The sequence below is a fragment of the Sminthopsis crassicaudata genome, chromosome 5, assembly GCF_048593235.1.
Source record: "Sminthopsis crassicaudata isolate SCR6 chromosome 5, ASM4859323v1, whole genome shotgun sequence".
In the NCBI taxonomy this organism is placed as follows: Eukaryota; Metazoa; Chordata; class Mammalia; order Dasyuromorphia; family Dasyuridae; genus Sminthopsis; species Sminthopsis crassicaudata.
Window position 1 is genome coordinate 12,724,881 of NC_133621.1, and position 20,591 is coordinate 12,745,471.

The 20,591-nt window shown below is 35.2% G+C and overlaps 1 protein-coding gene across 5 annotated transcripts in view; it reads right to left on the bottom strand.

Annotated features, from left to right (window-relative positions):
- Window positions 1-216: 216 nt before the first annotated feature.
- TRA2A (transformer 2 alpha homolog) overlaps window positions 217-20,591 on the bottom strand; it is a 28,418-nt gene continuing 8,043 nt past the window's right edge. The window contains exons 2-9 of one of the 5 annotated variants that reach the window (XM_074266928.1): window positions 15,349-15,660; window positions 14,933-15,066; window positions 9,636-9,801; window positions 8,090-8,278; window positions 3,297-3,412; window positions 2,581-2,709; window positions 1,381-1,448; window positions 217-1,196 (exon numbers count right to left, since the gene is read on the bottom strand). In XM_074266928.1, coding sequence (XP_074123029.1) covers window positions 1,186-1,196; window positions 1,381-1,448; window positions 2,581-2,709; window positions 3,297-3,412; window positions 8,090-8,278; window positions 9,636-9,668 — 546 coding nt within the window. In that variant the 5' untranslated portion in view covers window positions 9,669-9,801; window positions 14,933-15,066; window positions 15,349-15,660 and the 3' untranslated portion in view covers window positions 217-1,185. The remainder of the gene's footprint in view (window positions 1,197-1,380; window positions 1,449-2,580; window positions 2,710-3,296; window positions 3,413-8,089; window positions 8,279-9,635; window positions 9,802-14,932; window positions 15,067-15,348; window positions 15,661-20,591) is intronic. The other 4 variants (XM_074266927.1, XM_074266925.1, XM_074266926.1 and 1 more) reach the window with 4 other exon arrangements.

Genomic DNA, 20,591 nt, shown 5'->3' on the forward strand with positions numbered 1-20,591 from the left:
TCACAAAAGACAGCTCCAGGTAGAGGTGCTCAGCCACAGAAAAAGAAGCAGAATATTTTCAGAGTAGAAAAAAAGGTCAAAAGTTAGCATTAGCTACAGTAGTAAATTCAGACTAAATGGAACATAATGAAGGGAGGAAAAGAGAATGAGATCTATGCAATGCAGCCTTTTACTTCCAAAATTGTTCATTTGTGTATGAATAAAAAGACAGCAGCATTTCAATGGAATTAACTTTTATTTGAAATGAGAGCAGACTTATGGTAAATTCCCCCCACACATATCACTTCAAAGGATTGTAAACTATATAACCTGCTTAACCCATTATCCCAATACCAAAATTTCTATGAACAGCAAATTATATAACTAAATTGCTATATTCAATAAATAAGGGTTGTCCTTCACTGATTAAGGGAACATTTAAACTGAATAAGTTTTTTTTTTTTTTTAAAAAGAAAAAAAAACATAAAAACCACACTTTTAATTAAATTTGCAAGGTTTAACAGATGTATTTCAAATGCAATATGTTGTGCAGGAGTCCACAAGCTTTTTATCTCTAAAACATAACCTAATTTTTAGGGTTCAATTTTTATTTCCTTTCAAAAGAAATGATCAAGAATCATTTTTCTTCTACAGCTTCAAACTTTCTACACTCAACTATTTGACTGTTCCATGCCACCCCACATTTAAATTTGTCATTACTGAACAGTTTTAGATAGGTTACTATTTTTCTTAAAATAAACAAGCAAACAGTTAACCAAAAATAAACAAACAAAACACCCCCAAAACACCAAGTTATTTGTCAATGAAAATTTCTGTTATAATGTTGTGTACAATTCACACAGAACAAGCTTTTCAAAAACAACAATTTCTTTCCTCATTTGATTAAGATAGAATTATTTTTTTTTTTGTAAAAACAAAAAAAAAGCATTTACAAAATGTATTAACACTGGGGTTTCTTTTAAGTTTTGTTTAAGATGTTTGACTACTCAAAACTACAACAATTACATCTTTCAGAGTATAATAAAGGGGTGAAAACAGCAATATATCAACTTAAAAAGTGTAGATTCTAAATAAACCAAAGATTTTTTTTTTTAAGGGTTCTTGAGAGGTGGGGAAGATTAAAAGGTTGGAGAAATCCAGAAGAATTTTAAAAATCCAAGTCTTCAATAGCAACCGTTCAATTCGTCAATAGCGTCCTACAAAACAAAGGGAAAATATATTAAAGAACTGAAAGTTTATCTTCACTTGGATAACATTCTGAATACTGTGACAGTAACATGATGCAAAATTTTATTAACAAACTTCTATTTTTAAAAAAATGCTAAGGACATTCAATAACAAGAATGATAAATACTGAACTCAGATATGAGCTGCACATACTTGGGCTATAGGAACGGGATCTTGACCGTGATCTGTATCGACTGTAGTATGGAGAAGGTGATCTTCTTCTGTAAAAAAAAAAAAAAAAAAAAAGAGAAAAAACATCAAAAAACCCACAAATGATTATTTAATGTATTTCCAAGCTTATAATAAATAATCACAACTCCATCCAAGTAGAACCAGGATATAAATTCATAAGAGACTCTAAAACCTCAGCTCAGCTAAGAGTAGCTTGTTCACTTCTAGACAAATTTTTCTATTGTCCTGATATATTTTAGGGGATTATCTATTAAAATGACTGGGGGGGGGGGGAAAGCATTACAAAGTTAAATATTGTTCATGAAAAGTTTTACCATGACACGTTATGGGAAAATTTGGTAAAACTTTTCAGTTGAGTAAATGAAAGCTCTTTAGTATGAGAAAAAATCCAGTGTGAAACAAAGTGGCATGGTATTTACACAAAAGAGTACAGCAAGTGAATGACCAGTTAAGGCATATGAAGTCAAAAGTTAACTATTAAGCACTTAACTTTCAAAGAGTCAGTTAATATGGATTAAGTTAACAGGCATCAAATGGCAACTAAGTAACTCTTACATTTTCATATGTTGGTCTAACCTTGAAACAGTGACAAGACTAATAGTTAAACACATGAATGTCAAAATATTGGTGACATTCAGCTCAAAAGTAAACTTTATTGTTGTTTGTCCTGAATCTTGACAGTGTTTCCCTCTCTGTAGCAAATGCTTCCAAATGTGAAGAACTTGTTTAAAGGTTTAATTGTATGAAAATTTTATTAAGAAAAATCCATCCATCTATTATATTTATCCATATCCCCCCAAAGTAAGGCTCTTCCACCTCAAGAGCCTGTGTTGGGCTCCTCCATTTAAACTCAAATCACTTTCCTACTTTTGGGGAGAAATAGTGTTTAGAGAAGCATTTATCGGGCTTCTTCACCAACCCCTAAGACAAACTCTTTTTGAGGGGGGAAAAAAAGGATTCATGATTCCACTGTTATTTGACTACTAAATATAAGAGGGCACATAACTTAGAAAACTCCACAAGCATTTATAGAAAGCTTCTTGAAAAAAACTATCCTTAAATGTTAAAAACTTCCTCCTTCAAATGTGTAGTATTCAATAAGCCTAACCCCCCCCCACACACATATATATTAAATTACTCAACACAAACAAAAACTGTTACCTGTACCGGTAATCATATTCTTCATATCTGTCATATCCTCGATCATATCCTCGATCATAGTAAGAGTCACGACGTCTCCCGCCTCCTCCACCACCTCCACCTCCTCCGCCACCTCCGCCTCCTCCACTGCTATGAGGGGATAAAAACAAAGTTCATCCTCATGAGTGTATACTTTCTCAGTCCTTTCTGAGCACTGAAAGGCTGGCTTGAAGAAAAAAAATCCAAAGTACATTAAAGTCTCACTTCTCCCTCCCTCTGGGGATTTTTTCAATGTTCTGCCATTCCTGCTAACTCTTCAAGAATCCTAGACAACTTTTCTACACCAAATAAATGTTCATTTAATTTCAAAATGCTTTCTTAGCAAGCACCAAGAAAGGAATCTGCCTACAGCGAAAGCCTCCGCCACCATCCCCGGGTCTTCCTTTTCCCTGAGAGGATTCAGATCTGCACATACACATTTACAGCTAACAGAACTGCTGGGTAATTTCAAAGAATTAGGTGAATCTGAGGTTTGGGGAGATGGAGGTGTGGCAGTCAGGTAGTGGCTCACATCTAGGATTCCTGGTGCTTTCTGATCACTCGGGGCATACTACAACACTTCCTCTTTACTACCTGTTATTCATTCAAAAAACTTGAAAATGAGTGACTTCTCAAATTCCCACCAAGTCATTCGCCCCACTCTGTCCTCCTTCCCCCGCCCTGGGGGGTCCACTTACTGCGTGGGCCTGCCCATGTAGATGCCCGGGGTGGGCGTGTGCGCTCTCTTGGTGATAGAGTAATCCACGCGGATCCTTCTCCCGTCCAGCTCCATCCCGTTTGCTCTCTCCATGGCCTGCAAGATAACAAAGCTGAAGCTGGGGGCCACCTCAGGCTCAGCTCTAGGGACAACGGTGGGGGAAGGGGAAGAAAGGGCGGGTAAAAAAAGGGGGGCCTTCTTGGGTCACCCTGGTGGGGTGGGCTTGGCAGATATTCAGGCCTCAGACTGATCGGAAGCAGGGGTTTGGTCCAACAGGGCCCTGCTCAAGGTCACTAAGACATTTATTTTAACCATGTAAAATCTAATTTTAAACAACTGCCCCAAGGACCATCACCCACAAAGGTTGGAACGAGCATTGACCTGTCAATCATTCGCGGCCCAGCCAATCGCCTCTGTTGGCGCGCTGTTGGCCTCCCCCCTCCCCAGTCCACTGCCCCCTAGTGGCAATAAAGAAACAGTGGGCGGGGTCCCAGGAGGTGGTTGCCAGCCCCCAGGATCGGGGTCAGGGGTCGTGGCCGCTCCCCTTTGTTTCCACATTTATTACACACACCCTGCCAGATCACCACACATGACCCGCGGTCCAGTGATCGGGGTCGCTGGCGGCGGCGAACCACAAAAGGCCAGGCTATACCCCTTTGGCGCACCCTTAACCGCGAACCATTTAGAGTGATTTATAATAAAATAAAGCACTTTGCGGGAGAACTCCGAGCTCCGGCTCGCCATGCCAGACTACGCCAGGCCCCGGGAGGCGACTAAGCAATGTGGTGTGTGTATGTTAGGGGGGAGGGGGAGATGCTCTTCCCGCCGCCGCCATGTTAGGGGGCTCCAGCAGCCCAGCCCATCCTCCCTTGCTAGTTCCGCACATGGCGGCTGCCAGGACAAATTCTCTTTCCCGTGGCAAGAGCGACACCTGGCTCCCAGGCCGCTCATAGCCGTGGCACAAGGAGGTCCTTGGTTGGGAAGAATGCCCACTAGTGGTTCCTAAGTGGCATTGCAAAGTGTCCAAAAACAAAAAAAAAACACAGCATGGCGACTAAGGTCGCCGCCATGATGACGCTCATGGCGCCCCGTTACGCACGATCTTACGCACGTTTACGTACCTCCTACACAGAGAAACGTAAGGAAGCACGCAATTGTGCGCATGGTGGCGCGTGGCAGGTACGTGCCCGTCCGCACGTAGCCAAGTGCGTCAGCCACTGAACGCATGGTAGCAGAGAAACAAGAGGGCGGTGCCTTGAGCAGCCGCCATGACACTGCAAACTCAGGGCGCCGGTCTAAGCGTGTGGCACATTAACAACTTCTCAAAATCATCCTTCACAGATCAAATAAATACATTTATAAATGTCATTTTATAAAGCCTGACGCAGAGGCGCAACCACTGCACCAGAATCGAATGGGGGCGGTGCGGGCTCTGCCTCAGCGCTGCCCCCTGACGGATGGACTTCCGGGCGGGACCCTGGCCTTGCGCCTTAGTTGGGATGTCAGGGCCGGGGAAGACATGAACCCGTAAACACCTGTTATCTGTGTCTCGGGTCTTCAGCTTGCCAATTCAGAAGGACTGAAAATCGCCACAATTAACCAACACACTAATATACAGGGTTTATAGAACTATTATGTAAAACACAATCCTCCTTTTAAAGGTTGAGCAAAGAGTTTTCTATGGGTTAAGCTTTATTTAACCTGTGCCACACTAAGTAAAACCCTGTAAACAAATTTAAAAAAGGATTTTTTCATTAATTTATTCCTCTATTAACCTTGGACATTTTGATTATATATTTTAAAAACCACTTAAACCACATAAAACAGAACTGTAGCAAATTTTGCTTAACATGTCACTGATTTTTATCCAAAATATAGTGACCAAAATTAGGTCCCATCATTATTAGCCTACTCCACATCCCACTGATTCTTTGGTTCCCAATTTATTTTTTATATAAATTACAAAAAAAAAAAAAAAGAATCCCCTTGCCTCATTTTGTTCAGGAAATAATTGCAATTTTTCTGAAGCAATACAAATCAAAGATTTGTCAGTTGCACTCAATTTTAAATATATTTTAAGTAGGAAACCACCAATGGATTTTAAATGAAATTTAGTCTTTTGGGGGGTAGGAGGAAGAACAAGAGAAAGACAATGACTCACTTCAAGCAAGCATTATTTTGTCTTTCCATTGTAATGAAAACCTCAAGTATCCAAAATCAGGAAACAAAAATAGGACAAAGGGATAGGGCACCAGTGAACAGCCAAAATGTACATCAAGGTCTATTGAGTGTAACTTGTATGTAGCAACTACACTGCTATTAAGTAACACTATTTTAAGTAACACCAAAGATATTTCAAACAAGCATGGTAACACCCTTATTTTCAGGGGTCAGCACTTCTTCAATGATAATTTAGAAAAAGAAATATACAGGAATATATGCCATACTCTACTCTCAAACACTCAGGTTGACTGTTCCTCTTTCTATGAACTACAATAATAGGCTTCCTTGTCAATACAAATTTCATTACAGCATTTATATTAATACTTGGTTCATTAAAATGGAATTACACCTATAAAATATTTGCACATTTTAAAAAGTACTAGCATAATAACAATATTATTAATACTTAGCAAACTCAGACACACACACTTTATTACAATATAAAGTCAACTAACTGCCCATTGAAAATAGCGTTCTTATGGTACTGTCAAACAAAACATTGTTTTTGCCTACTAATTTCTTTCATTTAAATTACTAATGAGAGGCTAGTTGTGTCATGAAAGAGAAAAATAGTATCATGATCTACTGGAAGTACTATTATAAACATATCTCCTACATTCACTTATAAATATTTAGGAACTATTTTAAATAACCAAATTAGAACTGATATTAGGACAAAGTAATAAGAGAAAAAGGATCCATATAGAATGCAAAATTAACATAAAGGAGAAAAGAGAAATGTGTTACAAAATACTCAAAATTAAATTTATATCTGAAAAGATGTTAAATACTATTGCAAAAATAAACTTATATGATTTTCATTAACTGAGGTAGATTAAAGCAGATAATTAAAACAGCAGTCAATCTATATCTTTGTCCATTTCCCTACCAGTCTCATTAAGTCACTCATAAGCTCACTGCACAAGACCAGGCTTTCTGCAGGTTGCAATTCTACTGATTGGACACAGAACTACTGAAAATACTCTCTTTAAAACTCCTGCATCTTACAATTAAAAGATGAGCTAAATCAGAAGAAAAAGGGACACCAATAATAGTCATATTTGCTACTGGGCTGTGTTTCTTTCAGTTTTTGCTGAATCCTTATAAAAATTGTTACCATTCCCTATATCTCTCGGAAACAGAAGGCAAATGTTAATCCATAAAGTGAATGACTTGTCAGTTCTTTAAACATGCAGAAACACATCCAAAGCCTATGTAGCTCAGAGGAAGAGACTTAATGTTAGGCCTACTTAACTAGTAGACTACACAAACTTAACTACTTAAATATGTTGCAATATATACTTCAGGTTGACAAATGAACTGTTACCTCCCAAAGTACATAAAGCTCAATTGTGTTTTTTAACTCTTGACTTGATCTTTTCATAACTTCCTATGCAAGACCACCTTTCAAAAATTCAATATTTTATATTGGATTTCTTGCTGTCTGGGGGTGGGGGTAATGGAGAGAGAAAAAATTGGAACACAGGGTTTTGCAAGGGTGATTGTTGAAAAATATCTTTGCATACATTTCAAAAATAAAAAGCTATTAAAATAAAAATTCAATGTTTTCTGCGTTCAGAAGGAATTTTTTACATTTTAAAAAAGCATAGTAATATTTTAAAAACAAAAAAATCAAATGAAACTGGCTTAAAACAAAGAATTTGTTTTTTAAAAAAGACTATATTGGATTTACATATATTTTTACCATGTTTAACAAAATTAGGTTGCTTGCCATTTGGGGAGGTGGGAGGAGTAAGGGGGAGGGGGGAGAAATTATAACGCAAGATTTTGCAAGGGTCAGTGTTATCCTTTCATGTTTTGAAAATAAAGCTTCAATTAGAAAAAGACCCCAACAATTAGCATATGACAGTGGATTAAATAACCTAAACCCTACTCATTTTGATAGGATAATCTTTTATGAAAAATGGCCTAACAATTACAAATTCTCATTCTTACTCTATATAGGAAAAACATAAAATATACCAAAAAATTATTATTATACAATTACATCTCACCCAATAATCCATTGAGAATTTAATTCATAGGACATAGTTCCTGGGTACTATCAGGGCTGGATCAGGGAGTAATGTACTTATGTTAGTACAGCATTTTGATAAAGAAAAACTTTAATCAACCTGAATAGAGGTTGACAGTTAAAATAGAGTGACAGTCAAACAACAACACAATTATAGTTTCTCATATATTTGTCTACATATGTATTTTACTTTTCATAACTGGTAATACCAGCCTCAGCACAAAATAGAAGAAATAATATTACAATTATGTGTTGCACTGTTATTTGATAGTATCTAAGTATATTATTGGAATGCTTTAAAAAATATTTTGTATCAAACTGTGTTACTAATTTAGTTTGTAACTACTTAAATATGTTGCAATATAGATTTCAGATTGACAAAAGACTTTAAAAGTGCAGTCATTCCACATTCTATTTTCCACAACTTTCAAGCTTTGTAGGAAAGAACAAAGATCTTGCAATCCCCATGTACTACAGATGTTAAAGCATAAAAATAAAAAATAAAAAAAACCTACCTCTTTTGAATCATCTATTCGCTCAAAATAAACAAAAGCAAATCCTCGGGATCGTCCAGTTCGCTGATCGTAAACCACATTGACACCACTCAAGGGTCCATAACGGGAAAATACTTCCCGAAGATCTCTCTCTGTTGTATACAAACTCAGACCAAATACTCCCAGACATGTGTTGGGGTCTGGATTAGCCTAACAAAAAAAAAAAAAAAAAATCATTCAAAATGTCACAAAATACTCTCAAATTATATATTATAACCACTTTGCCTAGAATTTACCATTCTTCCATAATTTAAATAGTGTCACACATTAACTTATACACATTAAATCTTGTCATACACAAGAAACCTCAAAACCTTCTTTCTGCAAACATTAAGCTGAAGTGGAGGAAGAAAACTGGCACCCATTGAGATGGGTGAATTCCTAGTGCAGTATTTGTCCATTTCACAAATCTACTTTGTCTTAAAAAGACAAGTATGAAAAGAGGACATCAAGCATATTTATATTTTTAAGTCAAAAATAACTCTAGTAGAACTAACTATACTAAAATTGGAGGGTTTTATGGCATAGGAACATGGGGGAGAAAGATAAGGAGAATGAAAGCTTTCACCCAGATTTTCCCAGAGTAATTAAGTACACATATAACCACACACACACACACACACACACACACACACACACACACACACACACACACACACACACATCCCTATAAAGTCACATTGTATTCATTTGTATTATAATTCCTTAAGAGAACAAAATCTCATTTACCTTTTCAGCCTACTCAACACTTCCCACAATATCCTGAATGACATACTATGTCAGCAGGAATGAAAATTATTTTCCTATGCTTGTAGAATTAATTTGTCTCCTAAATAAGGGGAGGGCCATGAGGTCCTATATCCAAAATATAATACGCAATGCCCTAGTCTAACCAGAAAGAAAAGAGAAAGTTCATTACTTAGAGGCCCTCTGGTGGTGAAATGGAAATCTTTAGCTAATTTAAGATATTTTTGAGTTGATTTAAATTGTAATATTAGGGAAGAAAGATACTTTCAACTACCTACTTAAAAGATCTCTGGTTTCAAGGTAAGCCCCTGAAGCAGAAAGGAAAAAAAAAAAAAAAAAAAATCATAGACCAAGTTAACAGGGGAGCTAGGGGAAAAGCCCCAGAAATCTCAAGTTCTAGCCTAATGTAACCTCTTTCCATTATTAGCATAGGAATTCTTCAGGGATGGCTCAAATCCCATAGCAATGGTCTCTGGACAGGGTAATACCCACCTCTAAAAACCTGTTAAGTGATTAATTAAACAGAAGTTTGTTTCCCACCAATTCTCAGGCCTTACTTTCCTAATCTCTAAACAGAGAGGAAAAACACAAGATCATCTTTAAGCCTTCCAGCTCTAACTATCCCTATGGAGGAATCCAAACAATGCTCCTGCACCCTTCTCCCTTAACTCCCTCAATCCCCCCAAAGGGAAAATAAAGTAAAATGTGAACAATAAAAGTAGGGGACTAATTTGAATTAAATGATTTTAAAATCACATACTCTGCTGCCTGTATGTCTTCTTCGGTTAGACATGGGAGAATGACTGCGGCTCCGTCGACGACGATACTCTGGTGTGTATGACCTACTCCGTGATCGCCTCCTATGAGAATGAGAGTGGGACCTGGATCGAGTGTAGCGTCTATGAGAATGTCTCCTTGACCTCGACCTTCAAAAGGAATTAAGTTTAGTAAGAAAGAGCATAAAGTATCTGCCTAAATATGACCCTAAAGATTTCTTAAATGCAAAGTACAAAATAAAAACCAAATCTCTGCATTTATTTTGAACTAGAAATTAGCTTAGAATTGTTATAGTTTAATCACTTATGGAGAGAAGTAATTTTGTGATATTGAACAAAAGATAACTGAGAAGCATCATTACTTCCAGTCTCACTGATGATAAAATAGTGCTGATGGAGAAGAAATCAATTATTGTAATTTATTTACATATTTTAAGAAAAAAAAAGGAATATCCTTTAAGTACATTCTTTTGAAATTGCTGTCTCATGACAGAAATGACACGTGCTTTGCACATTCTTTGTCTCTTTTTTCAAAGTAGCACCATGTACTAACAGTAACCCCTGAGCTAGAGCTTGAGAGAAATTAGGCAACAATAAGGAATCTTAAGAAAAATGGACAATTCACCCATAGCAACAGAACTCTACCTTCTATTAGGGCTGACTCTATTCTAACATATCCTCATTATCATCACAATGGCATATGAGATCTAAAGTATACTTTTGTAGACTGACACTTATCTTATTTCAAAATTGATTTAAGTGATATTCGGAACTATGCAACTTTTAAGTTACCTTTTTTGTAGTACCATTTTCCAAAATGAATTTTATGCTGGGACAGGGGGTGGGAAGGGAGGGAATGTGTAAGGTTTTTGTTTTGAACCTAAATTAGAAGCCTATATTTAGGGATAAAGGATCTTAAAGATGACTGAGTTAAAGATGAGAGAAGAGAAACTTATTTCCCACTATTCTCCTATACCTCCAGCTTAAGATTCACAAATATGTCATACATGTTTTCTTCTAATACTCTCATTTTCACCTATTTAAATATCAACAACTATTCTTTGAAGTCCAACTCACATTTCATTTTGTTCAATGCCTTTCCTGAATATACTGCTGTTTTTCTTTGATTTGCTTCTTGGAATCTTACAGTGCCCACTTTCTGCCTCACAGTATAGGACACATTGCCTTTCTATGCAACAACCACTTCCTAAGCATGATTCTTCCCTGAACCTTAGGACAAATGTCCTGAAAACAGGGATCATTCCACATTCCTCCAGAGGAGCACCATGGCCTATATTAAGTGTCTAATGCTTAAAGAACTTTAACACTTTCCTTCTCTTTGCCCTTGTGATCTGTCCTTTCAATGTCTACAGCCAGGGGGGCTACCTGGGTGGCTTGTGTACAAACAAGTTACTTAACTGCTCTGGGCCTTCTTTTCCTCAATGTAAAACTAGAGAGGGTGCTCTGTAAAATATAAAATCTCCAGAGGCTCTCCTCTCTTTTTAGAAATTCTCTATCTCCCTCTCCCCAAACCATCTCTATGTTCTAGGAAAAACATTCTCTCTAAGTTTCACTTGCCTCCTGAGGTTGTTGTCCACCAATGTTTGTCACATTTCTAACTCATGAAATCCAACTTCCTTAAAGACTCAAAGTCAAATGCTAGCTCTGGCCAAAGGCCTTTTCTAAGAGCCCCAGGTGTCAGGGCTCTATCCTACCAAAAATCACACTGTTTCAGTCCCAGAAAACACTTAATAAATGTGAAGATCTTCATCAATACAAAATAAGGACAGGAAGGTCCACAGCAGCACTTTTTGCAGTAGTAAAGAACTAGAAACAAAGGAGACACCTAATAATCGATACAAGTGTAGTGAAAGACAATTGTGATTGTCAGAAATTAGAAATATGGAAGTTCAAAGAAACATCATGGGATGACTTAATAAACTAGGGCAAAGTAGACTATGCAGAACCACCCACACAATTACAGCATAAAGACTGCAAACAATATTATGGAATGAACAACAAACAATAAAGCAGAGGCTGTAAAAAATGATTATGTTCTTGACGAGACATTGCAGCTCTCTCTTCAATGAAAGGATGGAAATTATGAAATGTGTAACACTCCATGTCCTCAGCTGATTTGCTGGTTGATGTTGCTGAAGTTCTTTTCTTTTTCTTCTGTTTTTATTTACTTAATTTTGGTTATAAGGCATAGTTCACTATGTAGGAGATGAGAAATGAAGGTGAAATGAAAAAAGCATGGAAAATGTTGCTCAAAAACAAATTTAAAATGTTCTATTTATTGACATTTTAAGAAAGGAGAAAAATGTAAAGAGACAGGTAGAGAACATAAAAATGTACAGAGACATATCTGTGCTGAAGCAGTCCTACTAGTACATGGCAAGGAGGAAAAAAGATGGACAATGAGCACCAAGCCCCCAGAAACTTGCACTATGTTCTATCTCCATCTTGTGGCCTTTCAGGATACTGTGACTGAAACTTGAATTATCAGCAGTATGGTATAATGGAAAGAATATCAGACACAAGGCAGGAGAGGTAGGATAAATTAGCTAAAAGGACAAGGTTAGGATGGATGATTTCTAGAGAATGGTAGAAGACCCTTACTTTTCACCAAAGTTAAATTGCCTTCCTGTCAAATTTAAAATTCACCCTCCAACTTGGTTTACAAATGCTTATTAAGATATCAGACAAGCCATTGAAATTTGCTGGTCCTGAGAATATCAGACCAGAAAGAAGGTCCCATTCAAGACAGAAAAGTCTATGATTCTGAGAGTAGAAGACTGGGGGGGGGGGGGGGGAAGGGGAAACTCTCACTAGTCCCTAAAGAAATCTGAAGATTCATTTCAGTTCTAACATTCTCTAATTTGATAAACCAACATGGTATTTGAGGACTGCTTAATTAAAACATATAGTTATGGTAAACCTGAAATCTAGAAAGCTCCATTGCACAGCCAGTTAGTGACAAGTTGGTCATTCCTAGTCCAGTATTCTTTTCTCTAAACCATACTATCTCACATGGTCCTGAAAGTGATAGGAAAAGAAATGAGCTCTCCTAAATTAGCTCTAAGATCTCTCCCAACTCTGAATCCTGCAGTTTTATGACAACTCTGTGCAACAACTGCTAACTTCATATTCTAGGATCCAAAAAATATCCGGGGGGAGGAGGGGAAGAGGAGGAGAAAGGAGGGAGAACAAGAGAGAACAACTAATAGCATAAATTCTTATCTTTGGGTCCCTGGGCACTAATTATCTTAGTTAAAATAATAGGAAAAGCATCTCCTCCAACTCCATTTATGGTCTTTCTACTTTCCATTCTTATTTCAAAATTAAGAATAAAAGGTAAAGGGGGTGGGGGAGGGGAGAGAGAAGGAAGATATACATCAGATGCCTATGGGGAAGAGTGGGCTAAACTAATATAACATCTGTTCCCAACCTCTTTACCCTCTCTTTTATCTTTAGTCTTTCTTCTGCATAATTTCTTACTGGAAAAGTATTCCATCATGGACTTCTCTATTACAAATGTACTTTACTGAAAAATAAAAGGCTTCTTATCTAAACAATTACTACCTGATTTTTAAAGAATTCTGTGGTGTTTTATTAAAAAAATATATATATATTTTGGACTTCGATCACATTTTTAAGGCAAAGAAATGGAATCACTATTACTTGTACCGACAGAGGCAGGCAGTGCTAAGTGTTTAATTCAAAACAGTTTTGGAAAATATAATTTTTATGAAAAATGTCTTGAATGAACCTGAAGTGTGTTCATTCTCTAGATGACTGTAATTTTAGTTTGCTTATAAGATATAACTGTCCAAAAACTATATCATGCACTTAGCTTGAGAAAAAGGAGAGAGAAGCTGACAGAAAAAATATTTGCCTAAGTGAGAATGTTAAAAAAAGAAAGCCAATTAAAATGAATTTCCATGAAATGGGACTATATTATAATTCATGTTTTCCTAATTTTAAAAGTTTTTAATAATCCTATCTCTTATTTAAATGACCATATGTGCCCTTTTTCAGATCCCAGATTCTTCTATTTCTGCAATTTCAAGTCCCCATTATGCAGTCTGTTTATTAAGAACTACATTATGTTATTTAAAAGAAGCAACTTCTAAAAGTGAATGAAAAACATTTCCCTGGATCCCTTTCCTCCACAGTCAGTATATATAAAGCATGGATATCACTATACTTCAATGATGTCATTTTATTAGCACCAGTATTTTGACTTGCTTTGTTTCCAATCTGGCAAAGTTTCCCCTCTGCTTAGAAAACCTTGTAGTCCTTAATTGGGAGCTCACCATACTGACATTAGACTTATTAAGGTCCCCCAATCACCTCAAATCACTATAACTTTGAACCTCAGAGCTCAAGTCACCAGCTTCAGACACCAAAGTAGCTGGAATTACCTGCATGAGTCCCTCAATTTTCCTCTTAGATCTTACAGACATATAGCTTTAATCCTATGTCAATGTTCAGTAGAAGCTGCAACTTTAATTTGCTTATAAAACAAATATAGAGGGGGAAAATAGCATTTTCAAAAATTTAACACATTCAAATTAGTATGATTATACTTAACAAATGTGCTTTATGTTTCAATTATTTATTTGATTTTAAAACAAAAATAAAAATAGCTCTTTCTTTGAGCTTTAATTTACTCCATTTTTCACACTGGCCAGTTTGTCCTAAAGGCAACCAGGTGGACCCCCCCCTCCCACATACACACAGTAGCTACACACAAGATTAGTTTAGCCCCAAATTCAAAACTCTAGAAGTCAAGAGATCTGCCAGCATAAATTCCCCCAAAGCTGGGACACCACAGACCTGCTAAAACAAGCCAGGCAGTTTTCTCTCTGTAAACGGTAGAAACTTTCTAGATATTTGGTAAATGAACAAGAAATTTAAAATTGCATAAAATATTTAAGGAGTGCAGGTCAAGCATATTAAGGTTGATTAATTCTAGTGAATCATTCCGGCACTATTTTATAAAGAGATAAATAACAATCATAGGTCTACATTTGACTACAATCTATTATTAATCAGGCAAGGGCATTATCAAGAATATTATTTATATGCCAATTTTATATACTTCAGAAATTATCAATCTGACAAAACCAACAGTTTTAGGCATCTTCATGCAATAAATTAAAATTAGTCAAAAAAATCCTTGCTCTTGAAATACCAAAACAAAACAAAAAAGCAACCCCAAAACCAGTAACAAACATCAAGTAAAACACCTTAAATACAACTGGAATACACTTACCTGGATTTTGATCTTGACCGAGAGTGGGATTCGGAATGTTTAGAAGCCCTTGATGGACTACGAGATCCTGACCTGCTCTCGGATTTTACACGAGCAGGACTTCCCGCTGGAGATTTTGACTGAGAGCGAGACTCCTAACAAAGAAGACAGTATTACAAATGGCAATGGTCATGCAGATGCCTAACACCTAACATTTAAGTACCGTAATTATATTATATTGATTGCTCCTGAAAGACAAATGGTTAGGCAACACCCTCCAGAAAAAAATTTCAGCTCATTAATAGCCCATTGTTAATACTGCATACTGTCCTCAAATAATTCCCTACTTGAACCAGATCACCAATCCGCTATTAACTAAGCAATCATGCAAATTCATCTACAACTTGATCATACAGACACTGGAACATAAACCATACATTTACTTAACCTAGGACCCATTCATTCTTCCAGATTCTTTTAATTCTACTTCACTCGTGCTTTCTACTTTTCTTCATTCTTCATTGAGTTTTTCCTTTTTCATACTTCGTGTATTCTTCCCCAATTCAAACAATTCATAATAGCCTTAAAAAAATATTCAAGTGCTTCTATCTGACCAATCTTCTGTTCAATTTTTTCCCCCATTCAATTTTAATTTTCTGATCTTTAATACTTTTCATTAGCCTTCTTTTATCTTGATTTATCTTCCACATTCTTGGAAAAAACTCTTCAATTTCTTCACGAACATTAACCTTAATGGAAAAAGAACATTTAGTATATTTAAGCACGTGGGGATTATAAAACTCTGCTGGAGTTCAGAATGTTATCTACCAAATGGAAAAGCCAGCAGGTAAAGTGCAAATAACTATTTTATAAAAACAATTTTTAAGTCTTTAAAATTGTTTAAGAATCTAAATTTTAACATCAGAATTTACTGAGAATTCTAAGTGCTTTTACCATATTCAAGTCACCCCTCCTCCCCTTTCAGATTTCATCCCTAACCTTTATCTGGAATTTCCCTGAACCTTAAAAGGTATATATACAGCAATACTACAGGCTAATTAGAATATGGAACTAATAAAAACCAAATAGATTTTTGGTGTATTCCTGATATCTCAGGAGACTTAATAACCTATAAGTAAGCTTTCACTATACCCAGTTAAAAGATCAAACAGCTATGAAAGCAAAACATCCTGGTCAGAATTGCTTGCATGTGCCCCTCCAGATCCACACATGAGAGAGGAAAAAGCAGTCTTGCTACCAACCACTTGCACCAGATCTATCTAAAGCCACATCTTACTCAAACATGCAAAGATTCAAAGAGGTTCAAACTCTTAACAAAATTTCTGGCTACCTCTAAAAGTCCCCAATTATCAATACTGTTAAAAAGACTAAACTGGGTTAAAAACTAATTTTAAAAGCAAAATCAAAGCAAGTACCTCCCTATTCAGATCTATGTATTATAAAAATAGTAATATTACTATTACTATTTGTACATACCCATGTGAACTCCCACTTTAGAAGATAAATATATGCAGATTCAAAGCAGTCTAAAAACTAATTACTACCTTACCCTTTAACTTCTAATTTTATTAAATACATTTAAATATTAAAAACATTCAGTCTAAATAATAATTCAGTATGACATAATTTTGTTATAGCAAATAAGTAAACAGAAGGAAAAGACTGCTGAAAATTCCATTTTGAAACTGTCAAGTGATAAGTGTGTGCAGGTTATCTTCATAACACTCTCTCTTTACTTGGCTTTGTTGCAGAATAGCCTTAATTCAGAAGCAGATGTGTATGAATCCAAAGTTTGCAAAACTAAGTGATTTAAATTGCTCTGGGAAGTTTATTTAAAATAATCCTATCGCATATTATCCTTTTGTAAAATGCAAAACCCTTTTCAAAGGTATACAAGTCTATTTAAGTCCAATTTTTTAATGTTATTCAAAACATATCTAGAATTAAGGGCATCTGGGTCCTTTTGGTTTAATTATTCTCTGATCTCATATATGTAATTCTGAAATAAAGTTCTAATAAAAGAAAAAAAGTTAACTTGAATAGTTTTAATCTCCTTATTTAGAGAACACATGCTATCAATGTTACTCCTCAATTAATAAAATGAGATAGAAGAGGAAGAGTTTTATCATTAAATGGCAATTTGGTTTCTCTAGTCTATATAAAATTTGAAGATGAGTACTACTAATCATTCAAATTTAATAAAAATTCTATAGACAGGATTTCATGTAAAGCATGAAATCTTCAATAGTATGTTTCTACTATATGACTCAAGTATGAATTAATCCTTTTATGAGGGTGTATGTCTATATTTTTCTTTCAAGCTTTTCTTCTAATTTAATTTGAAAAATCACAGGGAAAATCAAGTAAAAGTCCATAAATTCAGGACAATGTAATTAGAGCCCTAGGATCCCGATTGTAATGTAATAAATTCATTAACGGCTATTACAATTACCTAAAGATATTTGTCATATTCTCTGGAAGAAAATAAACCCCCAAATTTAGGTTTTCTAGCCTGGTTTCTCATTTAATTACTTATCATAATAAATTTTCCACCTTGTTTTATATCTGCTATTCTAGTTCTTATAATCATGAAGCAAGCATGGATACAATTTTATTCACCAAAATGGCAACATATAAAACATTTCAAAAACTAAGACTGACTTTGGAGCCACAGCATGGTATGATGGGCAGAAGGCTGATCTATGAGCTGGGAAGAGCCAAGGGGTTCAAGTCCTGACCAAAAGCAAGTAACAACTTCTCAATGTCTCTTTAACAATACTTTATAATTTACAGGTAAATTGACAATCGGCAGAGGGAGTTTCCACACCAGAATTCCTATGTGACTGGATCTTCCAAATCTTTCCCCCCTCAAAACAGAATGTTATAGTTTGTAAACATACCTCTTAAGACTATAAGTCTCAAAGACTGGTAAACTAGCTATGCTTGTGTAAATAAAAATCTTTCTTTTCTGTTATATATATCTATATATTTGTATTTTAATGAGTCAGATTTTCCTTGGCCTAAAATTAACTCTATCATGCTATTATTTTGTCCCACATTAAGGATATATTCCAGGTGTTAAAAAGGTGTCCCTTAAACTATTTCTTGTTTTGTGCTATATTCTAGTGGTTCTCAAAGTGTGGTCCAGAGACCTATGAAGGTTAAAACTATTTTTACCTCAATCTTAAGATATTTTAATTTCCAATATGGTGAATATCAGCAGATAACTAGGGTGTGCTGGAGTCAGTTCCTATTGATAGATTTTTAAATATTCAGTGTGAACATTTATTCCTTGGAAACTAGCAAATTAAGCCTTGATTTATTATTTATTATTTTGTCCATTGTCTAGCTATAGGTGGCAATATTAATAATGATTAAATTTTAAAGTGTGTGATATTTTTGGAAAGTCAGTTCTTAAACATTCTCAAACAAAACTGGATATAACTCACATAAAAACAAAAGTTCTTGGGAGGAGGGGAATGTTGGTTCTCAATACTGAATAGTGGAAAAGGCCCCCTAAGAGTAAAAATTTTGAGAATCATTGCTTCTGTGTCTGTCTCTCAAATAAACACGCACAATGATCCCAACTTTATACCACCACTATATACTTTCTTCTCTGGTCAATGGAAATCTTAAAGAAAAGGTTATTGCATTGTTCTGTATTGAATATGTTGCAATACTTAAAATTAAACATATAGAATTGTAAATTAAACAATTTCTTGCATGAGGTTATTTTTTCCTCTTATAAAATAAAAATTTTAGTGACTGAATGTTTTTGCATCTTGGCTAATTACTTGTATTCAGTATCTCATCTTATAGTTTCCATTTTAATAACTGTTGCTGAAGTTATTTACTAATTGGAAAAGTCTAAGTCTTTTTTTTCACTAGGATTACTATGCTTAAGTCACTAGTTAAACCAAACTAATACCTTAGTTTTTTCACCTTTAATTTTAAACCCCTAATTTTCATATTAAAAATTCACAAGAAAATAAACGATAGTTACTACTTAGCATTTTATCAGATAAAACTTTACATAAACATTTGTGACATTTGGGGGCAGACATTCAAGTTTGATAGTTTTTTAGAAAATCCTTTCATCAACTTGCTCAGGTACTTCACCTTCCTAAACTTCACATCCCAGCATGCCCTTTTCCCACCACTATGATCATTTAAGGTACATCATCAACTTTAGTATCCATCTAATCATCATGTTCAGTTAATTAGCTACCCTCCTAAATCCTATTGATTAGAAATGGCCTTCCCAAGGGCTGGGGTCTCATTAAGCTGACTGTTCTAAATGCTTCTAAAAGACTCAAGTTTTTGTGAACTGGTCATATGAAGACTTTACCTTCACCTTTCCCAGGTCCTACTTGAACTTCAAGCTTTCAGGACTGATCCCAGGGCACACACATAGAGACTAGTTGTCTCTATGCCCTTTACTCACACAGAAACCATAAACTTCTGGAGAACAGAAAATCTATGGAATTCTTTTCATATGGTACTATAGACAATAATATCTAAGTGCTATTGCAACAAATCTAGAAAAAAATACTAACAAACTTATGAAAGTAAAAAACTCTTGTGCCAAATGAAACATTACTTTGTCTGGGGCTGAAAAAAAGTTAACCAAACAGGTGCAGTAAGCATTTTTATCTTAGTCAAAATTAAATACAAAGAACTTTTGATAAGATATATTTTTTTTCCTTTGCACAAATTGCTACTGTTTAAGATAAATAAATGGGCTTAATTTAGTTAATGCTAGTTAAGCTGTTCTGAATAATGAAAAACTGAAGCTTTAGGTGCCATTTTCACTAAATATGAATCAACAATTGGATCATAGCTAACAATAATTAGCTAGCAATAACCACTGATCTAAACTCAGCCTGCAGGTGAAATGGTCTTGAAATCTTTTCCTGATACCATGTTTCAGAATATTAATACTTAATAAAAATTGAATTAGAAAACTAAAAGGGTCTTACTATCCTATGCTTTCAAATTAGATTAACATTTAAAACATACAAGAATAGTTTTTGTTTGTTCTTTAAAAACTCCAACTACAGGAAGCTACCTTAATAAATACGTGATTGACATTTGTCTAATAATATTAAATCATATACTGCAGTTGAAATAGATGGCCCCAAAATTAGATGGTCCAGTTGATGCTGTCACTTTAAAAAATAATTTTATATTGGGTGACCAGATATAGCAGTAAAATTAACTGGAATTCAGATCTATAGGATTGCTACTTATAGCACATATACTAAAAAGTTGACAGCTTAAACCACTTAGGAATGCAAAAAAACTTAATTATGTATTTTAAAGGGGAAATTTTCTAATAAGGCCTATCAAATAGCTCTCAAAAATAGAAATACTAGAGACACCTTAGAGATTTCCCTCTATGTTATTCGAATGTCTTTAACAACCTAAAAAGACATAACCACTGAGCTTTTCCCCAGTCAAGATGAGAGGATCTCTATCCCAAGTAAATGTTCTTTTAAATCCTTTATCCTATATACTTAAAAGTTCCTGCCTCCATAAATTTTAGCTTCCATAATTGCTTATTAAAAGCTTAAAAAAAGACAAAAACAGAACCTACTAGAAAAGAGCTCCATCCAAAGAAAATCTCTGAAACTCTTTTGATTAAAAAGTATCATCTTTT